The 23507-nt window shown below is 40.9% G+C and overlaps 1 protein-coding gene across 2 annotated transcripts in view; it reads right to left on the bottom strand.

Annotated features, from left to right (window-relative positions):
* The window catches only part of efna5b (ephrin-A5b), a 98384-nt gene extending 75580 nt beyond the window's left edge, over nt 1–22804 (bottom strand). For both annotated transcript variants that reach the window (XM_040050300.1, XM_040050302.1), the window contains exon 1: nt 21646–22804. In XM_040050300.1, coding sequence (XP_039906234.1) covers nt 21646–21770 — 125 coding nt within the window. In that variant the 5' untranslated portion in view covers nt 21771–22804. The remainder of the gene's footprint in view (nt 1–21645) is intronic.
* Between the last annotated feature and the right edge of the window lie 703 nt (nt 22805–23507).

Genomic DNA, 23507 nt, shown 5'->3' with positions numbered 1-23507 from the left:
CTCCTGTCTTTTCCGTCACCCACCCAGAGGAAAATTTAATAAAGTCCACATACCAAGAGAGAGGAAAGAATACATGAAAGGAAAGATGGAGAGATGGAAAGATGGAAAGAGGAGGAGATGGAGGGGTGGCAGTGATGACTGACCCCTCTCCCATGGTGTCATCTCTGACCTTCAGAATAGCCAGGGAGCATTGAACCTCAGGAGACAAGATGAAACAGAGATGCCACACACACATACACAGGAAAAACACAAACAATGCCGACAAAAATAGAGCTTATACAGCAACAGAGTAAAAAAAATAAACACATTGCTGACACAAATTCACTTCTTCACATACAAGCTGGCACGTGTTTAAGTAATGCATTAATTCCTGTGAAATTAGTCTGTGGTTTATTTGCTTGTTTGAAAAATAGAATTAAAAAAAATGTCTGTGTTTGAGCAGAGAATGAGCGCTATTCATAAAGGCACAAGAACACAAGAGTCATGTGATTTTCAACACACACACACACACACACACACACACACACACACACACACACACACACACACACGACAGAGAGAATGAGTCTGGTCCGAGTAGCTGTGACCTTGAAGGAGGATTTGTTGAGTATTTGAGAAGGGAGTGCTGGGTGAAACAAAAGTGGGCCATGTTGGTATCTTGGCCCACTCAAACTGTGACACGCACACACGCACACACACACACAAAGCCAACAGTGTTAGCTGTGGTAACATTAATTTGTCCTCTTTCATAGATGATTACACCCAGCAGGAGAGAGGGGGCATCTCTTTAATGACAGTCTTTCACACCCAAACACTCCCACCAGACGTGCAAGATATTTAGGTAAGAAGGAAAGCTGAGAGTTGAGGATAAATGACACAGAGAGCAGTGCAGGAGAACAATAAAGTGAATTAAGAAAAAGAAGAGAAAGTAATGAAAGTAGAGGAAAATAGGAGAATGATGGCAGTAATAAATTATAGTCACAGGAAGGAAAAGGCAAGTCAGGAAAGATGATGGAAATGGAAAACAATAAAACAAAGGTGAATGTAGGAAAAGATGAAAGGCAACAAACAAGAGTATGATGTGGAAAATGTAGATAAGTGACATAGTTATGTGTACAGTTGTGTGTTTGTGCGCCAGAGGGCAATGTACTTGTCAAATGCCAGCCAACAGATGGTGTCTAATCTATGGAGGGCACCCCCCACCCCTGAGGCCACAGCAGGAACTAAGGATCCAAAGTGGCGCTCACACAATTATCAACTGTCAGTGGGGTTCATCTCTAAAAAGAGCACATAGAAAAACATCCACCACACAGGCCTTTAAACATGAAAAATGGAAACATACATGTGATAACGTTTTAGCCATTTTAGGTCTTTACATTTTTATCCTTTATGCACTCGCAGCAAGAAAGCGTGTGATGAGTCGCAAATTTATTCCTCACCAAGTAGACAACGACTCCTAACATACAGCCAGAGTCATAAAGAGCTATCTTAAGTAACAAAAAGAACAAGCAGTCCTGCAGCAGATGGTCTGGCCCCCACAGAGGCCTGATCTCGACATCATTAAGTCAGTCTGGGATTACACGAAGAGACAGGAGATACTGAGACTTCCTAAAAGCACAAAGAAACTGTCGTAACTTCTCCAAAATGCTTGGAAGAACTTACCTACCAAGTACAATCGAAAAACTTCAGACATTTATCAAAGAGAATTTCTACTATTTTAAAGGAAAATGGTGGTTACATGAAATTTCTGGTGGCACTTTGTGTGTTGTGCTTTCTGGCAAATGAAAATATTCACGGAATTTTTATTTTAAAAGTATTTGTTTATTCTTTGTACAGTGTGGTTATACAGACACAACTTCTACAGGTGTGCAGTCGTGAAGATATTTCTTGTTGTATTTGTCAGAGCTTTTAGATGTCTTTTTTTCTTCTGTTTTTTCAGTATTTTTTAATGTTGGGAGCAAAACAAACTAAATTAGAATTGCCTCTTTAGGGGGGATAAAAACAGAAGTTTAAAGAAAGATTATTTAAAACCAACTCTAATTAAAACTTTTTGCATCACTAGATGCAGCTCAGCGTTAAGTGAGGAAATGTGTTCTTTGTAATTTGGGTGAACTGAACCCTTGAGCCTGCGGTTAATTCACTTTGCCACTGAGTTAATTTTTGAGGTCAATTTTCTTTAGAATCAATAGGGGGGAAATCCATGGTGAAATGCCTGTCATATCCCATCTGTCACAAAATTTCGTATTTTAACTGATGCTTTCATCCGAGGTAAATTGCAATAAATGAGCAGGTGAGTGTACAACATCAAGAGCACTCATCTCTTGATGTTGTACGCTGGTTGTCACATCTGTGACTTCTCTTTTATGGCACTTTGTTTTATTTCACAAGGGCAGACAGGTTGGCCTTATAATTTGAAAGAAAAACCGTGGAAATAACTTCCTAGTTGATTACCGCATTACCCCAAATACCTGATGAATGCTTAGTCACATACAACATTTGCTCCCAGCAAACACACACCATAATGTCTACGTGGCTCTGTATGGTGTCTGACTGCCGTATCCCTCAGTGCTGATGCTGCTGTAAGCAAGTGTCTGAATCAGCACGATCTAACACTGAATGACTGACTGAGGAAGGTACAGCCAAACAGGAGCCAAGGCTGAAGGTGTTTGCTTGTGCATCAAAGTAAATGTATCTCTTTTTGTTTGTACGCGTAAACGACTACTCGAGGCGTGAGTGTGCACAGGTACAATCTGTGATGTGTACGCGCGAACCTGAAAATATATGCAATGAAAGCTGAAAAGTGAACGAAGGAATAGGGAACCATGTGGGATGAATTAAGCATTTCTGTTTAAAAAAAAAAAAAAAAAAGGAGGTCTTGAAGGCCTGTTGAAAACCTTGGTGTGAACAAAGAGGAACTGTTAGTCACCCTGGCCCCTCCTGGGCTGCCCCTTCCAGTGACATGTGGTGAATCAGAGGCCATTTACACAGAAATAATAGTGTCTCAAGTCAGCAGTCATTCTAATGGGACTAAATTACTCTTTTTTTTTTTTTAAGCCAAAAGTCTAACCGGAACCTACGGTATTGTATTCTTCATGAATATCCAAGGTTCTTTGTAGAAATTACAATAGTGTATTCAGGCTACTGGGAATGTTCAATAAGCAACTGTGTAGTTGTGTGTACCTGTACTGTACACAGATATGGGTGTATCTACCTGCTTCTGTTATTAGATAAATATTTGTGTAATTAAAGCCTGTTTAACAGGCTCTGCCACAAATGTCTTACGTACATAATTCATGATAAAAATATACTCTGTGCATTTTAAAGGTGACTCAATAAACAGAAAGGTGAAAGAGGTCCTTGTCACATGAAAGGCTCCATTTCTCACCAGATATGGGTCAAACCATGTCTGTGAGTCTTTTTTCCCCCCTTTACTGCCTTCTACAAGTACCTTTTTTAAATTCAGTTCATATAACCGAGCGCTTTACACTATTAAACCCTCCCACACCCCACCCCCACAGCAGCTTCCAGTGTCTGATCCAGAGACACAGGTCATTTGTCATCAGAGAGGGGAGCTCTAGGAAACAGCAAGCCCAGCATGGGAGCTCCACACTGGGCATGACAGCTCTCAATGCTGCTCCTCGAAATCGCTGAATATAGTCAAATAGCGGAGCAGCAATCAGAAAGAAAGAGAAGCAAAGAGACAGGGATGGGGATGAGGTGTCAGTGTGTTTGCAAGTGTGTGTCACCCTGTCCCACTGCCTGCTTTTCTAGCAAGTGTTCATGTGCTTGGACGTACATGTGCTCGGCTGTTTCTCTCGGAACAAAGCTCAGCTGGGACAAAGAAGGTTAAAGCAGAGACGAATGCAGATCGAGTCAGCTCTGCACGTATGGTTTAATCTGCTCGCAAACATGTTAACCTTAAAATGCACGTACACCCACAGACCATGTCCAGGCAGGGTACTAGGTTATAATGGTGTTGTGCGCCGTTGTGCACGTTCACTGTCACTGACCCCAATATGACTCATTACTTACACAAGCACACATACACGCATTCGGACTCTGATTGCAAACCTGCCCCAGGAGGCGGCGGAGGAGAAGGAGGCACACAGGACAAGAGGGGAGCCGTAAATGCATTCTCAATCTCTTAACTCTCTCACCTTTCTGCATTATATCCTCACTGTGCAAAGAGGGAGGCGAGAAAGCAGGAGAGGCACATAAAGTGAATATAATAAAGAAGAAGCACAATAGAAGACAGGTAAAAGGATGAACAAACAAAAGGACGCTGGTTTGAGAAACATCAGCCCCCCACTGTCACAGCGTTATATAGTGTGTGCTTGTATTTTATCCCAGTGAGCATGCAGATACTGTATTGATTGGGGCTGAGAGGGGCAGGCAGTGGCAGAGGGGTATTAAATAAAAGAAGGGGGGGTGAAAAAAAATCAATTCCCTTTGCCCCCTGAAAAAAAAGAGGAGAAAAAAGAAAACAGAATGGGAGTGAAGGAGAAAGGATGAGATAAAATACAAAAAATAAAAGAGGAGTGTTGGTCAGGAAGCCAAGTTGGTTCATTTGAGTCAGGCCGTTATGGTGCATCTACTTTCTGTGCACCCTTGTCTCAGCCCACACTCCCCAGTCCCTTTGTCACTGGATGCTCTGGTCAGCACATTCTGCCTCTTTGTCTGCAGAACCTTCACCTTTCCTTCTGTTGTCAATAACTGTGTTACTACCAAGGGTGGGTGGAAAAGCACAGAGCCACACTTGGATGCACAGTTTAAAACGCAGCACACACTAACAGACATAGATATAAACAGGTGCACAATGCAGCTCTCACATGTCCAATCAGGTTGGAAGCTGAAAAATCGTCGTTTTCTATGTCACCCGATGTCAGAGGTGGGTGCTGTGTTTATGCAGACATCGCGTGCCAAGAATCACCCAGACATATCTTTTTGTATGCCCACCATGTGGCCCACATTACCCCCGCCTACATCAGCAATGTACGCCAGACATCACTTATCTACTGGCCACCCTCCTCCCTACACCCTCCTTCACTCCACCCAAACCCCATCAACGACACGGGACCAGGCAAGCGTGAGAGACGGGCTGGCGATAGACACGAAATGTGGCACGAAATGCAGAAAAGGAGCCCCACAGACACACACATAGTGTCAAGCACACAGACGCCTCAGACTTCTAGCCAAGCCTAGGTTGTGGTTAACTCCTGGCATGCCACGCAGAAGCAGAGGCAGCTGTTCTCAAGAGGGAAACGGGGGAAAAAGCGTCCTAGTGTGAAAACGGCTAAGAAGAATACGTGCTCGCACATTTTTGAACTAGCACAACATGTAACAAACATACAACTTCAGCCACAAGGTGATAATTGCTTCTTTGCATCTTTTGAATGTTTACAGCAAGTTTCAACACAATTGTTTTATTTAAATGAGTTCAGCGTTCAATATTCCCTATTTAGAAATAACAAGAAAATTACATCTTTATGTCTGCAGGTGGGTTTGGATAACCTTTAAATCTGCAGTAGGCAGGTGATCTCCCGCTACTCTGAAACGCGTCCCCCTGACCTTCCAATTAGAGCTCACTACCCAACAGCGTCTACACACTAAATCTTCCCACAGGCTGGTGGTTTGGACACCGGTATAAAACAGCCTGCTATAAAATCATTACTGGACTGTAAAACGCTAGAAAAATTCACAATTAAAAGACCAGCAGAGACACAGAGAAAACAAAGACAGAATGAGGGGAATTATTCTGTGTCCAGATATGTGGAAGTAAAACATTTGCACAACACACTCAGTAAAATACCAGCGTGTACTGTACCAAAGTAATGTTCTCTTTGTTGTTTTCAAGGGGGGGATGGAAAACGGGTGGGGGTTGAAAACTGTGAGCTGAGATACAATCAACTCATATTTTGACAGCTGTAGTGCTGATTTAATACTCCAAATGATAAGCAATGGCAAACGAAGAACTCCGCATCAATCATAAATCAAATTCTCATACATCAAAATATAGTTTGCAAGCAGATAAATGCATGGCTAATCTGAGTTTTGCCGTGGCATTTAATTAATTGGCTACAGACAAAAGTCTACCCCTAATTAACACGTTTAAACAAATGTATCAAACAGACTGCAGTTCATCCTCCATCAGCCATGTGTGAATTTAAACTAAATGCCATCCACAGGCACTGACGGTGGCATTTTCTGATGAGACGTTTGTCTTGACAGTACATCAGCAGCTCTCAGGGTTCATCATGATGTACAATATAAAGAAAATCACATGCAGGAACTTCTGCATAGTTTCTGTTCACACTTAAAATATATAGAATACTTGCACATTTACATGTAACTGTGTAAAAGCAGATCAGTTGTGGAGCAACGAATGGCACAGCAGAATGATAACACATCTAACTGCTGTACAATCTAATTAGCGACACCATAATAAGCTATTATATCATATTAATAGCAGTACACACTAGTGCCGATGGGGGATTTGGGGGGGGGGGGGGCTCATTTAGGACAGAATGTGTAAAAGGTCACAGAGAAATGATTTACGGGATGCAGTCTCATCAGGTTGGAGGCATAAATTGTCAATTCAAATTAAAAGTGAAAGTGTAGAGCTTTGTAAGCTGAGTCTGAACAGAGAACTGAGAGAGTCCCGTCTACTGCAGGAGGAGGATTCCCTCAGTGAACATCACAGTGAGACAGAAAGGGGTCTAATCCATACCTGCCTGTGCTAATAGCACTCCCATACTGGCACACTGAGCCCATAAGTAAGCATATGAGCTCAACTGGGCATAATGACCTCTTCACATATGTTACTGATGAATGACCACAGAGGCCTGCAACAATCGTTTCGGCTCCTTTGGGCAGCAGCGTTGTTTACCAAATACAGTGATGCAGATTGCTTAAGTTTCCTTTAATTAAAATTCTTTCCTATTATGGGATATTTATAAACGAGTCATTAGCACATAAAAGGAATCATTACACCAAAAAGTATTTTGTTCCCTGCAATTTTCGTTTATAATAAGAAATCGGCAATTCTCTTTTTAAACACTTTTTTAAAGACTACAAAAGACAAGAACATTAATTCTGGAAGACTACAGCGAAAACAGCTCAATGCATTTAGCCTGTAGGAAGAAAACAATAAAACAAATCAATGGTAAGCTTGTAAATGCTGCAATTTTAGTTTGAAAAGGAGTGTCTAAATTGGAAATAACTGGGTAAGTCAGAGATTAACCTCCCTCTATCACTTATCGATCCACATTTATTACTTTTAAATGTGGGTAATTGGGGAGAGTTTGGTACAATCTCTGTCTGCATCTTTATAGAATGGCTCCAGTAGGTGTATGGGCCTTAAGTGCACTCATAAATTGGTTTTATTAGTTTCTGAGACATATCGCTGTTAATGTTTCCACTCGACGGCTTTATGGCCACATTGTACCGACTCCGGTGAAAGATGCTACCTAACATACTGCAAAACTGATGCTGACCAAAAACAGGGTTTTGACGTAATGCTTTCATTTAAATTTTTAACGAGATGTGTGGCACGACTACAGCGTTATCAGTCCTGGAAAATAAGAGATAAGAGAATACTGGAAGTCTCTTTATTTTGAGGGGGTGAAAATTACACTCACTACGATCTGGGCAATTTATTTGCACACGTGAAAACTGTGATCGGAGGCAAGAACTTGAATGAACCTACAACATGTAATACTGCTGTGACATTACGTGTGAATGTCTGTGTGAGTAAGCATTAGCACACGCCCTGTACAACTCCCTGTATTATTCTCCAGATGTTTTCTTTCACAGCTCCGTAAAGGACTACCGGCATTTATCCGTCTTTCTTTTCCTCCATTATTCCCCGCTCTTCCTACTCACACCATACGATCCCTCCATCAAAGCGGGCCACTTTGCCAAACATGATCCCTGCCTGTTGTGCATTGGTTTGGTTTCGAGAAGCGGATTAAACAGTTCCCACCAACTCTCTGATGTGGACCTTATCTCAGGTTTCTCTTGACACTGGCAGGGTTGTGCTGTTATTAAAAGCTAAAGGGCTTTGTTATGGAACACAAAAGTTAGAGCTAGACAGCAGTTAGTCAGGCTTTGTTAAGGGTCACAGAGGTGTTAAACAGACTACACCTGAGGCTGTATTAACACCTGAAACATACAAACTTCCATGGAAAAAAGTTCAATTTATTTAAGCAGATTAACAAAGAACAATTGTGTAATGAGGTGGAAAATATATATTACTGATTATTGCTAATTTTAAAAATAAAAATAAAAAGCAGGCAAAAGTTTATTTTGGGAACTGAAAATGATGATTGCAGGTAATTGAAATAATATATGGGATAGTGTTTTTTTTCCTCCTAGTTTTAACTATTGAGTATTGTCTTTAAACATTTTCAAGAGGTTGACTAAATCGATTTCTCAATAGATGGCCTCTCTTAACTGTTGGAATTGAGCCAGCCATTGCTCTTCTCCTGGGGTTGCTGTTTATTGATCATAGTATCGCATGGTTGTAATGTGATGTCAATGCCTGTCTTACCTGTCTGAGCAAGCAGCTATTGCAAAAAAAAAAAAAAAAAAAAAAAAAAAAAAAAAAAGTGGATTAGGGCCAAACAAATCCAAACCCATGATTATAAACGTCACACATGATAAAACTATTGTGAATACTCTTTTTTTTTTTTTTTTTTTAATAATAATTTAGGAGAAAAAAATAAATTAAATAAATAAAATTTTTGGTAATTAAATTCAGTTTAATAAAATATATTTGCCCACACTGAAGTACTAGATTAAAGCAGAATGACCACATTTTGGGGCGGCTCAGCGTCAGGCCTTGTTACTCAGGATCCCCATCTTCTCTCCCTCCCACCTCCTTTCATCCTCCTCATCCTGGCCCCCGCCTCAAAAGACTAGTCTGGCTGGCCTACACACGCGATCCTCATGCTAGCTGGGCCTAAGCCCCGTAAAGGCTAACACAAGCTCAGTGTAAAAACTCCTACAGGGGCCCACCTCCATCCCTCTATCCCCCTTTTCCCCATCTTGTGCTGCCTGACTACACTTTCGCTTCACATTACTTCTGCTTTTCTAACTTTTCCACTTCTGAGCACTATCAATTATGCACTAGAATAACAGTGGGGTCAGGCTTGGCAGCGGGACATAAAGGCCGATTATGAGTGTGAATAATTCAGCCATCTTCGTGCCATGTTCCTCTTAACAGTGATACAGGCAGGAAAGCTTTGCCGCTAATGTACGACTGTAGACACAATCTGACCTGAGCCTAATGTAAGTACAGCTCTTTACATCCCGGAGAAAGGACATGGAAAGTGTGACTGTACTGCATTATTAAAGCTGCTGCAAACCCAATGCCGCTCACAGATTGACAAGCCAGATACCTTCACGGGCCTTGCAAATGACACCTGTCACCCTGTTGACGAGAAAGCCAGAATCCAGGGGCAGTGTTATCATGATATGCACTTATACAAACAAAGGATTATTAAAACATATGGATATATAGATGAGCCTTTATTTTAAAAAAACAAAACAGAAACAAAAAACAGGCAAACAAATGTTTCTGGTCATGGTAGCCATTGTGAAAGTTTGTGAAAGGTCAGTGAAATTAGTCAAGCAGACAACCTTTCATTGCCTTCAGGCTTAAAACATGCTACCTGTACTAGAGTTTTCATGAAATCGCGTGCTAAGGTTTAGAAGTACTACTCTTCTTAGAGATCACAAACAGTAATGAATATTTCATCACTCCACCCAAAGCCAAGCACGCACTCTAATCCAATAGAGGAGAAATATGAGGCATCTCATTTCCCGCGGACTAATGGTCTACCACAACTCTGTACCTCATAAAAAAATATCACCACTGAGACATCTGCAAAATTTCAGGCATTTCCATGAAAGGAATCCTAAACAGACGGCAACTTTGCAACAAAAAAAACCCCCAAAACACACACGTATATATAAAGGAGCAATTATTCAATGTAAATAAGATATATTTTCAATTTTTAAAGAAATTAAAAAAAAAAAAAATACTGGAATTAACACAATTATTTATTTTAATTATTTAATTTCATAGCAGCAGCTGCTACTTCTCTTAATCAAACAGTAATTTTTTTTGTTGTAAATATTTTATATATAAGAATGTTTTCTGTATTAAATATGTGCAAAATGTAAGCGTTTAAACTGTATTGAACGGAAGCAAAAATGGTATTTAGATTTTTTTTTTTAAAACAAACAAAAAAAAGACAAAGCAGTGATGCTATAAAATTTTAGAAGCATTTTAAAAGCAACAGGCGGGCCAAATGCTCCTCTGCTTCTTAAAAAAAAAAAAAAAAAAAAAAAAAGCAGAGTGAACAGCCACTTCACTCCCTCCTATTTGTGCTTCCGTTTGCCATGAACGCACTAATCCTGGCTGGAATGTCTCCGGTCGTGGGGTCCTACGGCCCTGAGGAGCAGAGCAGCAGGTGAAACTCAACTCTGATGGCTTGTCGCGCCTCCCAGTAGTTCTACTGTATAGTTCAACCAGGCCATCTGTTACACAAGAACCCAAATGTGCAAAAGAAAGAAGACCGTTTTCTTCATATGTTGTTTAATTTAAGGCTAAAAGAAAATTAAATCAATGAGAGGTCAAATTTGAGGGGGTAGGGACTAATAAGTGTATGTATGTAAGTGGAATGAATTTTTGTAATGATTGTGAAGGCACATGTTTGAAATAAAAATGAACTGAACTGAACTGTAAAGGAAATAATTTAATAAATAAAATCATAAATCAAATATTTAAGTTTAACAGCACTCTAACAGAACTCTACACGTGGAGTTGAAGCAGATTATTGCAGATTACGGATAATTTAATTTGCCTAAGAAGGTTGTTCTTACCAAGTAGCTGTAATCACAGTTTTCTAAAGAATTCATTTTTTTAAATCAAAACTCGATTCTGGCGGGTCTTGTATATATAAACGTCCATGTTTCTGGCTAGTGTCACAACAACACACACACAAACACACACATACGAACAATAGACATAGAGGTGGGAGGGGCTAGGTTACGGATTAAAAAAAAGAAAAAAATATTTTTTTTTAAAAAAACAAAAAAAATCCCCAAAAACCAGGGGGAGGTGGAGTGTGGACGCAACTGTCACTCAAGTGCTGCAGCCACAACATGGAGCCTAATGCTAACAGTGGGCATGCTGGGTCACCTCAGCGGGATCCCAAGACCCCAGTGCAGTACAGTTAAAGATCTGGTAATCCCAGAGACAGGAAAGAGGGGACAATATGGCACAAAGAGCAAAAGAGCGGGAGTAAACCAACTGTCCTATATTTCAGAGATACGAGGCAAGGTAAGAAAGACAAAAGCAGCTATGTATTAAGGGCAAAAAAAAATGCCCGTAGGAAGAAGTTACCTTAAAAAAAAATTCTGGAACCCAGCCAACAAAGCATCAAAACCCATGTCCATTATCACCTCTACAATTACAAGGCAAGTGATGACTGATCCAGTTTGGTATTGTTTTGATTCTCGAAGCTCAACAGTGAGATTAAGGACATTAAAAACTTTTGTATGCATGACTATCCTGAAGAAAACACACACACTCCTGAGGATGTAGCCATAGGCAGCGCTCATCACCTCTGTTTATCTGGAGGGCTTAGGCCACTTTGGGGACTCCCCTTAAGTCTCACTTATCTCATTAGACCCTTAAAACTGATTAATATGAATGCCAGCAGAGGCCAGCTCAAGGCATTCCTAAGAATGGAGGGAAGGAGGAAAAAAGAAGAGATGGATGGGGTGGGGGGATTTTAGAGGAAGGGGGTTTTTGTGTCTCCGGACAATGAGCTGATGGCTTTTTAAGCCTCTCAGTGGCTCTGGGTTAATACTCAGGGCTGCAGTCATGGGATAGGCCGCGGTTCAAAGGCTGCTGCACTCTGAGCCTCACTGCTTGCTGATTTAAAGGAAGAAAATAAACAAGCAGACTAAATACCACATCTCCTGCAACTTGAACCTCGCTAAAGAAATAATGAACTACCCGCCTAAATCGGAGTGGTAAATGTGCATGCGTGTGCGTCGGTCTATGTTCTTTGGGGTGTCATATTTGGTTTTGTGGGATAATGTTCAGAATAAGCCAGACCAGTCAACGCTGGGCAGAGATGAGAGGAAGAGGGAGAAGATGGGTTTCATCACACATTCAGGGGATCGATCACTTTCTCTTCAGGGGAAAAAAAAAAAAAACACACTCAGTACAGTTTCACACCGAAATACCAACCATCACAAAAAAAACAAAAAGCAGCGGGCACATGCACAACACAATGCAACTTCACAAAATGGGAAAACTATCAAGCAGATCTCAGAGGAGCAGGCTCAGAGAATTGGGTCAAGAATAGTGCTGCGCTCTGCCGTAGTAGTGGGTATGCGTTTCTGCTGCTTCATTAAAGCAGGCTTCGAAGCAGAGGTCGTCTCAGGATAACCACGCATGCTAACAGAAACTCGAGCATGCGCACAAGTAACTAGCCACTGGCATGCGAGTAAACAGAAAGATACCGCCAAAAAAAAAAAACACAAAACGCACACTCGTCTGAGCATCAAAGCCATCAAAGTGGAGGATGCTAGACTTAGTTCAGTGTTACACATTTTTAAAGTATGATTTATTAACTGCTTGATTCTAGATTCTCCTTAAAGTTTGGATCAAACATCGGCATCTGTTGCCTCATAAAAAGCCTGGACCCATGAGGGTACAACTGGGAAAAAAACGCTTTTAATGTGAGTAGTAGTAGTAGTAGTAGTAGTAGTAGAAGATAGTGATTTAAAAAAGATAAACTGAACTTCATCTTGACAAGAAGTTTGAGAAATGCAGAATGATATCTCTAAAAGATCATTTTCATTTGTATTTCATTAGTTGTTTTTTTTTTAGAGTTATTAAACTCCAAGGTGGCGCAGCTAGAGACAAATATGAAGAGATTTCTTTCACATTTAGATATCTACTATTTGAATTACAATCATGCGTAATTATCCACACTATTCATCACAGTCTTTGCTTTTAAGTACATTTACTTCTGAGGACAAAAACGACTTGCTCTTATTGTACCAATTTGTCGCCACAGCAGATATCTACCATTTCGGAATGAAACCTTCCATTAAGCTGCTACATAGCACACACCCTGGCATTCTGACTGTGATACATGCTTTGCAGTGGAAAATGCACTTTCAAGGGCACAGCGTGCAATGTGTCACAGTAGTTAAGAATAAGATGCAACTTAGTAGCACAGCACCAACTCCTGAGTAAACACAACCCTGTGTGTGGGAGTCTTTAGTGTCAGAGGAAACAAAAGCAGGGGTCTAAACCTGAGCAGGATTAATCCCGTCTCTGTGGAAGAAAGCCCCAGTGTCACTAAACTCAAACCGTAAAGACAACATCTCCTCAGGGTGAAGACCCAGAGTTTAGCCCCAGGAGAACTACCACCAACCAACCAACCACAGCCGCCACCCGGGACACAGAGACAGCCGGCGAGCTGCATGCATCTTTAAAATGTGGCAAAGCCAGACAAGGAACTGACGGGGGTGGAAACTGGGGGGGTCGATGAGCCGGATGGTGTTGAGGGAAGAACATAAGAGAAGATGGGTAAGGGCAGTTGGAAATAAGAGAGAATGCCATCTTTTCTTTTCCAAACACTGTGACACCCCTGGCTACTACGACGTAGCAGCCCCAGCAGTGTCTGGCACTTGCATTATGCTCTTCCTCTCCTCCCTTTTTCTGTCCAAAAGCATACTACTACTTCAGCTGCTCGCGCTCCCTTTCTCTTTGCCATTCATGTGATTCTCCCTCACTCCTCTCCTTTGGCCTCTCTTTTTTTCTCCCTCCGATTAAAAGGCATGCGCTACTTTCAGCCCTGGCTATGTGGAGTGGACAGAGAGAGCAGAACAATGGCTGCCTTTCAGTCTAGCAGCGCAGTGCTGGGGGGGGGGCACTGGCTGCTAGTATTTTTCTCTACTGTCAGTTCAAACAAGCTAATGCAGCTAGCTTATTATTGTCATGTCTTGTTAGAACCACAGAGTTAACGAAGTGAAAAACAGCACTGTGTGACCTTGTGTTTGTTTGCTTACATTTCTGTGCTTTGACCTATATTTAGTCCACTTTTTCATGGCCATGTTAATGTAAACAAGAAGGAACTCGTTGAAAGCAGAACAGGCTGTGTCAGCCATTTTAAAATAATCACAGGTGGTGAAGGAGTTAACGCCGTCCTAATCTAAAATCAGTGTTTTATATTTTCTCATTTTTCTTTTTGCGGCGGGGCTGTAAAAGTCTGCAAATATATCAATAAGATTGCGTCAATACCAAAGAGAAAGAAGACCACACAACTTTACAACCCAACTGTGTGTTTCTCAGTCTGTCTGTGAAGATGAATTACCTCATGAGTCATTTACAACTGGCTACAACCTGTCAATTAGGTCTTTATTCACAAGCTTGAGATGTGTTCTCTTCTGGGATCTATTCTCCACACTGCTGCCCAGCTAGAAAAACATCCAGTCACTCCCCCGCAGCACCCCAAGTTAAATAAGGAAAACGGCAGCGTACAGTCCGAAGCCAGTCTACCATGAAAGGAATTATCTGTGGAAAATGTGCCTGGCAAAAAACCCGAACAGTCTCAATCGCTCCCATCACATTTTCCAGTTCAAATAGTGACGGGTGACAAAATAAGTGAAAACATTTATTTATTTTTTTTAAAGAAACCCATCAGCTGTTTTGGCCTTACACACGTATCCGTGTAGTTCCTGTAAAAATAATATGAAGTTTACAGTAAATGAGTCTAATAAGGTCAAACACAGAAAACAGAAAGTGCTGGTCTATACCAATATAGATACATATATATATATATATCTTTCAACAGTACTCCTTTCAACTGAGATCAGAGGGCACAGAAGGTATCACACCTCTCTCAGTAGCGCCCCTTTCTGGTCAGGGGGGATAGACCAACCGAGCGTTATAACAGCTGCTTGTAGGCCTCCATCTTATGGAAGAGCGCAGAGGACGTGAAGAAGGATATGGTTAAGCGCCATTTTCAGCCGCGAATGAGAATCCGTAACAAACGCGCGAGCTTTCTGGATTGGTGTTTGAACCCTCATTAGAACTACAGTGATCATTTATTCCCGTTGACCACTCTTTTTGATCTCCTAAAATGTATTATACATATTTTCTACTTAGTTCTATGTTTAATTTAACCTTTTAAACCATAAATTAACCTGATGTGTTCACAGTAAGAGTACACTTTGGATTCAGATGATATGAATTCACTTTAAGAAGAAAAAAATTAGAGCTGGTAGGAAAAAAAAAAATATACAACTTAGATTTTTTTTTTTTGGTTAATTTTAGCCAGAGAGGCCTGCGATAGTGGCGGGGAAAAACAAACAAACAAATAAATCAGTCTGCAAATAAAAAACAAATGCATCTAGTACAAAGGCAACAAAGAAAAAAAAAAGGGTAAAGGTTTTTTTCTTTACATTTTCATAACAGAATATAAGTCTTGCACCAAGATTTGCACACGTGGAAGTTGCATACGCTGGTAAATACTTTATTGTTTCCAACTACAACTATACAGACCGTTTCCCCCATGGGTTGAATGCCAACGATTGAATGAGGGCTGAAAAGTAGATCACTCAGCTGATAGCAGTGTTTCAGCACACCATCTGACCTTGGTGTGACTAGTGTGAAAACAATTACCTGGACATTAATGTGTGGTTGTCCGGGCAAGGGAATTATGCGCTTCAGAAATTATGTTTTATTTTTAAAGCAATCCTGCCTTTTTGGAGTAAATAACGTTTAAAAGTGGTAATTTTACAGTTTACCAGTATGATATCGCTACTCATTAATATATATCTACTAATGAAAAAACACGAGTTTTCTGATATATATATCTATAGACATAGATGAAAATATTAACATATAAAAGTATATTTAGTTATATAAAAATACACTTCCGTACTTTCGTCATAAGGTGCTTTCACCAGGATTAGCATATGCAAGTCTACAGTCTGACCAGTCGCCCCCGACGACAGGGCTGCTTCTGTCCGCTGCATAGTTCCTTCACAAGGGTCACGGCCAAGAGCCCTACCCCTCTTCCACTGCTCACTGAAGAACAGCTGCTCTGCCAAGCACATTGACTAAGCATTGACTGCTGCCTGCTGGGCTCATTTTCTAGTTAATAGGAAAAAAAATCTAATTTAAATGGAAAGTGCATTTACATGTCTGGTGACAAAAATACTACATTTAAACTGAATAAAAGTATTATACTGCCCAGCACTATCATTACAATTTGCTGGTTTTCTATCAAGTCCTATATTTTTCTTTTTTGGTCTTTATTCTCTGCCTCGATCTCTTTGTGTCCCCTCCGCTCGCAGCTCTGCTGGTGGCTGTGCTTGCCAATGCCACAAGCATAAAAAAAAATGACAGAGCAAGGGGTCATTAACAAGAACTAATCAGCCTGCAGACAGGGGGACGGAGGGAGAGGAAAGAGTAAAACACAGAGTGAGTCAGGATGAAAACGATTAGGAGGTTAGGAGCAACTAAAACAGGGCAATATCACTTGACTTTAAAAATTACAGGTATTCAGAATTTGTAATCATACGAATGATAACGTAATATAAAATTTTCCCATTTGTTAAAGGCAAATGCATGTAGAGACTATGATTTTCCAACTTTATGCATTTGTGCCTTAGTATAAATCAGTATTTGCACCTACATGCAAGCACAGATTGATAATACATATATTCATGACCCACTAGTCTATGACAGGTAATGAGAAGTAAGAGGCAGAAACATGTGATTATTGCAGTATCCAGGAATATGAAGAAGCGGAAACAAGCCCTTTATGACCTTATGGCTCATTTGGCATACACACACACACACACACACACACACACACACACACACACACAAACAAACAAAGACAAAGATGAGCCAATCAAGACAGCAACAAAAGCAGACTAATACTAGGAGCAACACTACTATATACAGGTCTAAAGCAGCTTGTTAGAAAATTTCATTAGTTGAGCTACAAATTATGCAGCAAAATACAAATCACCTTGAGCAATTTGCATGACCACAACCGCATCAAACTGTTTATGTTAATAACACCTTCCACTTCAAGGAGAGTTGCAGTTACTACTTTGTCTGTTGCAAGCCAACTTTCTGCTTCGTTATTCCTCTCCGTATGTGTGTGACCTCTCCCTGAGCTCCTCTCAGAGTGTGCCTGACCTCTGCGCGTCTTTCTCCACCATCAACCGTGGAGGGACTCTGAAAATATCTAATTGTATTCATTCATTTTCTGCGCCTGGCAAGAAGAGACAAAAAGAGAGAGGGAGAAAGGGAAGGAAGGAGAGCGCGAAAGAGACGGAGAGCAGAGAGGCAGCACGGGATCAAGGCAAGGAGGGATATGGGGAAGAAGAAAGGACGAAGGGGGAGCATGGAAGAGAAAGCCATCTCTTCGCTATTACAGCTGAGACATCATTAGAGTCACTGTCTGTCCCTTATTGGAATAAATGCTCGCAAGCAAAGACAGTTAGTGAGATAGCAGAGGGACAGGTTCCACAGAGAGAAGTGTTATTTCAAACTAATGGAAGTCTTTCAGATAAAACTTTAGGGTTTCATCCAGGATTTCTCCAAACATCCTCAAAAATGCTAATATTCCAAATTAAATTCTTATGAGTAACTATCAAAGAGAAAACTAAAAGAGAAAGTTTAGATGTCTCACAGAGAGAGAGGGAGATTAAAAGATAAAGGTGCTATTCAGAAAAACAATGCAGTTAGCAAGTTTCTGGTCTCATGCTGCGGCCGTGAGAGACAACGATGGAACCAAGCCAACAAAACGGCAAGGAAACCCCCCTCAGCCTGCACCCAGATCAGGAACAACACAAACACCCGGCAGAAATTACTGTGGCACGGCGAGCACAAATAGCATTTCACAATAATGTGTAATTCAGTTATAATTTCGAATGAGAAAACTTTTGAAGAAAATGCAACTTCACGGGGAAAAAAAGCAGAACGTTTTATTCCAAACACAAAAACTTCCAATCTGAGGCTCCCGGTTCTACGTTACTGACGGTCTGTAAGCAGGTTTACCGCAGTGTGCTTTGTATATCAGCGAGTGAAACTAAAGCATAGCTCACTGTTTAAACTTTGAGCCCTTTCACTTTTTCCGTTTACATCGACTTCAGACTTTCTCAAATCATTTAGCACGGCATGACACTTGAAATCAGACAAATTCATGTTTACGTTCCTGCGGACAGTTTCAGGCTGATTGATGTTGGACAGAAACAGATGTAGCAAAGTTTACGAGTCAAGCTGTTTCACCTGGCATTTCCATACAGAAGCTTTCTCTAGAAGAATTACTTCTGTGCATTTCAGGTGATTAAGTAAGCAAGCAGAGCACAGCACATTGCGCACACTGATGTGAAACATCCAATTTGGTTAAATGAATTAAAAGCAAAAGAGGTTTTATGACAAAACCCAACTCAAAGAGCAGCGTTAGTGTGATGGATCGTATCTCTTGGGCAATTTTCAAGTTCGAGGAAGCTGCAGTTTCACACGGAGCAAAAAAGGAGTGTCGACAAATGGCTTTTTCTCTAGGTAGTAAAACAAGCCCTGAATGATTGTGGTCAGATACCAGCAACTAAGAATATGAGCTGATTCAAACATAGGGGGAAAAAAACATGGAATTAACTCTTCTAATAACATTTCTGATGAATTACACGATGATAGCAGTAAATCAATTGGAAAGTAACATGCCAATGAGTCTGTTTGTGATGAGAAACGCTGTAAATTCTTTCAGTGTGACTGGAAGCCTCAGAACAAAAGGCAGACGCACACAAGTTCCACTACCATGCCACACCAGCTTTCTACAGTAATGCATGAGGAAAGGGACTCAATATTTATTAACCGAGTCATCAATAACACACGTTTGCCATCTCTGCCTCTCTCCTTTTCTTCACTGCTTTTTAACATTACCTTTCTGGCTTCCTGCCTCAGACCTGCAGGGGTGAGAGTCAAACAAACTCTATTTGGAGTAAGTAGAACAGAGTGACTGGTGTTAGCATGAAAACCTGTTTTCTTTCCTCGGGCAACTAAGAGCCTCAGAAACAGATGAGATGCAAGAAACTATCCGTTTCTGTGATTTTACAGCGGACTCAAAGACAGTAAAAGGGCAACACGGATCACTACAACCGTATTTTACACTCTCACAGTTTCTTTTTTCCGCGTTCCTATGTCAGATCAAAGATCAAACGTAGATGTACTTATATTTCCATTTTTCTTTAAACCGTACTTTGTTTTTTGTTGTTTCTTTCTTTACTGAAACTTGTCAGCACATCTGGAAGATATCAAGTTAACAGAGCGGCAAGTCAAGTCAAAACTGTTTTGTTGGGGGGAAAAAAAATGTGCAGACTAATGAAAGTGTGTCTATCAACAGCAGAAATCTTTAACTCAAACTTTAACTTAAAATTGTGTTTGCCTCTACTGAAGAAAGCGCTCCATAAATAAACAGCCAGGGTAAGCTGGAATAGGGACTAAGACCACAGCAGTCACGGTCTACGGTGTATCAGGCCGAGAATCTACACACCCCGCTAGACTGGCCCCGACTTCAGGAGAAAGCTTACAGTCAGCCCTCCGTCTGTAACCCTGACCACTAATTGTTTCAAGCAATAAATCATGTTTTCCCAAATTTCAAACTGAACGTAAATAGTTGTGCAACAAATTCAGCATATGCTATTAATGGCTTTGTGTTAAGCATTTTATTCAACAAATACTAAGTGCCATTGGCAGCTCAGTGAAATCTCTCTGTAAACTCAACCAGCAGCATTTAGACTTAATAAGCCTGAGACAAGGCTGTACAGTTTAACTCCATAAGGGACTTTTAGTGGGAAATGCTGTCTCAACGAATGTCCACAATGTACACTGAGGTTAACTCAACGCTGTTGAAGTTTCAGTCTCAAGGACTGCAGCACTTCTCACAAACTTTCATTTTGCTTTGCTGAAGTTGCCGAGTGTGAATGATCTACGTTCTCACTTACAAACTGAGTTTTGGTGAATCTAATTATGTTGAACACACAAGTATCTTTATTTTCCTAAAATAAAAAGTGAAAAGCGCCTCTTTTCACAGTTACATTAACTGTTCCATTTTTTGACAAGATAGATGTCCTCTAAACTCTAAAGTAACAATTTATCTTCACATCTATGAAAAAAGTAAAAAATAAATAAATAAATTTCAAGAAAAACTTTGTCTCTTTCAGAATAACAAAGAAGAACATTATTTTAAGAAGACAAATTATTGGTTTTCACACTAACCAGCCATCTCTTTACTAAGGCAAATTAAACCTTTCACAGATGACACAGTTAATTAGTATTCTTGTATTTAATTTTAGCAAAACATCTGTTATTAGTTTCTTTAAAAGCTTGAAAAACGCTGCTTAATTTCGACATGCTTCATTTACTGCTTCACTGTAATAAGTCCACACATGCTACAGTTCAATGCTGCACAAATGTAATTTTACAAACTATATTTCACATTGACTGTTAAACGTATGAACTAAAGAAACATTGATAACATTTTGCTTAATTTTCCAGCAACCCTTAAAGGTGATCCGAGAACAAATTTAACAAGGAGCAACTTAAAGAAGAAAAAAATAAAACTTGACCAATTAAAACTCTCAAAACTGGCGATAACGTCACTTCGGATTTAATCTACTGCGTGTTTTTATTATTCAAATGTGAGTTTGACATTTTCTGTCATTTTCTTTTTTTTGCTGTGGTTACTCTGTACTTATGAAGCACTCCTTTAGGTATTTTTAGTTGTGTTGATATCGCCGAATGCGTCTAGATTACATTATGGTAACTGTCCTGAAATATGAAAAATTGATTCTTTAATCCTGACTGACATATAGGCTATCTGTGCCTACGATCAGTATCTTGAGTTTCTATATTGTGACGAAGCCATAAATGCCCTGAACGCAAAACGCACAAGCGACATAGAGAAGCCCTCCTCCGTAGTTCACAGGTCTGAGACATTTGGCCTGTTCGTGGCGTTACTCCTATAACTGGAGTTTTCCGAATGAAGCCAACACATGTAATCTAAAAGCGAGGAAATTAATTACCATATTTTGTAGGTAAATGGGCTTTTTGGATTTGTGCTGAGACTAATAAGATACAGGTGTTAATGGCTCCGGTGGGGTCGTGTCAAGCACAGCTTGAGTCCACCGAGGAGAGAAAGAACATAAGATAATGATCCTGATTGTATGGCACAGTCCCTCTGTCTGTAAGAGGGTAAATGGTTACTTTCCTTATCAGGACGATACTGACAGCGGGTAAAGCGAAGGAACATTAGGCTTTACAGGTTATGTCCGGGCCTTGTTACGCACGGTTTTTATCTATAGTTTCTCGGCAGGTACGCTTTTTATGAGCAGCCTCGCGCTGAAAATGAGACAGAGGGTTTTTCCTGTCCTTGGTTGTAGCATTTACCTACAGATGCTGGCATTATGCCCTCGCTGCGGAGAATAAATACTGATGTGGTCCGGCAAACCTGAAAAGCCGTCGTTCGTACATAAGAGAAGGAACCTCGCCGTCCCTCCGTAGTTAAACCTGCCCGGTGAGAAGCCACTTACTTGGTGTTGGTTCGGTTCCAGAAGACAGCGTAGCGGTCGGCCACCACTTTGGAGCTTGGCTCCTGGCTAAATACACACATCAACAGCACCAAGCAGACGAAGACAACCATTTCCAATTGCAGCATCACTACAGCAAACTTCGGCACGTATTCCTCTTCAGCGTAGGTTAGTCAGTCAAGTTGCACGGGCGTTTCAACCGGGACAGGTGATGAGTCTCATTCACACGTGTCCGCGTGTTTCTGGCGCAGTTTGTGAATACTAAACAAATACAAATGCGCACAACATAGAAAACGAAGGAAAAACCATTAATGACAGTTCGGATGACACTTCTTCGGGTCGAAGGAAATGTGAAGTTACAAAAGCAACGCGTTTCTCGCTGACGCAGAGAGAAAGTTCAGATGAATCATGAGCTTTATTTGGTGAAGGTTGTCAACTCTAACAAATCCGTATCAAGGTGACAAAATATCTCTCCATCTACTGCACAAACAGTGATCAGCAAATGTAGGCACCAATACGCAGCACAACAGGCAGTGTCTTCTGTGGTGTGATCGTGTTCCTGCAGGGAGCTACTGGATGTAGCCTGTATCAGGGCAAATGACAGCTGCTGAACACTTATTCTTTACTCCAAACCGAAAGCGTAGGGGATTAGCCAGCCCAAGATATGATGGAGAAAAAAAGAGAGAGGGGGGAATCAATGTGTCCAATGACGCTGTAAGGCGCACGTCAGATGTCCATGTTTTCCAGGCAACTTTTTAAAGCCATACAGTCAGCCAGTCACTGAGAAATGAATGGGGAAAGCTGGGCACGGTCTTTCGTTTCCAGCGTGAAAAAAAAGAATGTTATCCTTTCCCGGCGATTTACCGGGTGTGACACGACCGATGCGGGGAGGAGTCCTTCTCGGTGTCGGGGAGGACAGAGTTATGTTTTCTCATGCGCTTCTGTCCGTGGAGGCGCTTGTTTATGGTCGCATCCCAAACTGTCCTCCTCATATATAAGCCATCGTGCGACGTGCAGGCATGAAAAAAATACTGCGTTCTCCCATGAGCGCGCTATGAAGTCTTCCTCTTTTTCTTATGTTTGGGTTTCAAACGCCGGGACACGCAGGAAGGTGAGGGCACAAGCAGGCAGCTTGAGACGCCGAGTGAGAGAGTGGGTTTGGTTACGACGGAGCGGGGGATAGTCCCATTGGTTTGAAATTATTTGAATGGGCGTCTCTCGAACAAAGCCAAGCCCCTCCCCCCACCTAAAACCGAGCTAATTCAATTACCGAAAGGTAGAGCTGGAAGGGGACATGGAAAGAGGTGCGCACAGCTGGGACAGTGACCGCTTTTAGATACTCTGTCCACACTACGTTGTCAGCTCCGCTTGATAAGTGCGCTCGGCGCAATTTAATTACATGCAAACGGACGCAGCGGACCAAAGAAGACCATGGGCTCCAGTTACACTCTCATTTCAATTTAAGTTGCGTTTTTTTTTCTATTAACAAGAGGAAGCCTGTAACGAGGTAATGGCCAAGATGTTGACATAACAATACTTTTATACATAAATATATTAGATTTTATAAGGAAAAAGATTATTAATATTAACATGTTATTTTTCTTTGTACTTTCATTGCCCATTATTTTTTTCATCAATCTAATTAAAAAATATATTTAATATAATTTTTTATATTGTATTTAATTTTAACTACTTTACCTCCACAAAGGTCAAATCTACAGTTAGAGGAGGAGGGCAGCGACACTTCTCAGCCCTTCTGTGTGATAGCGCAGTGTTGAGAGATGATGACCACGCATTGCCCGTGCAGATGTAGCGGAGCAGCCTGTTGCTGGGAACGGACTGGAGCGGTTCGAGGAGCTGCTCCA

The sequence above is a fragment of the Simochromis diagramma genome, unplaced genomic scaffold, assembly GCF_900408965.1.
Source record: "Simochromis diagramma unplaced genomic scaffold, fSimDia1.1 OVJJ01000131.1, whole genome shotgun sequence".
Lineage (NCBI taxonomy): Eukaryota > Metazoa > Chordata > Actinopteri > Cichliformes > Cichlidae > Simochromis > Simochromis diagramma.
Note: the sequence above shows the minus strand (reverse complement) of the source record. Positions and strands in the feature narration are given on the sequence as shown.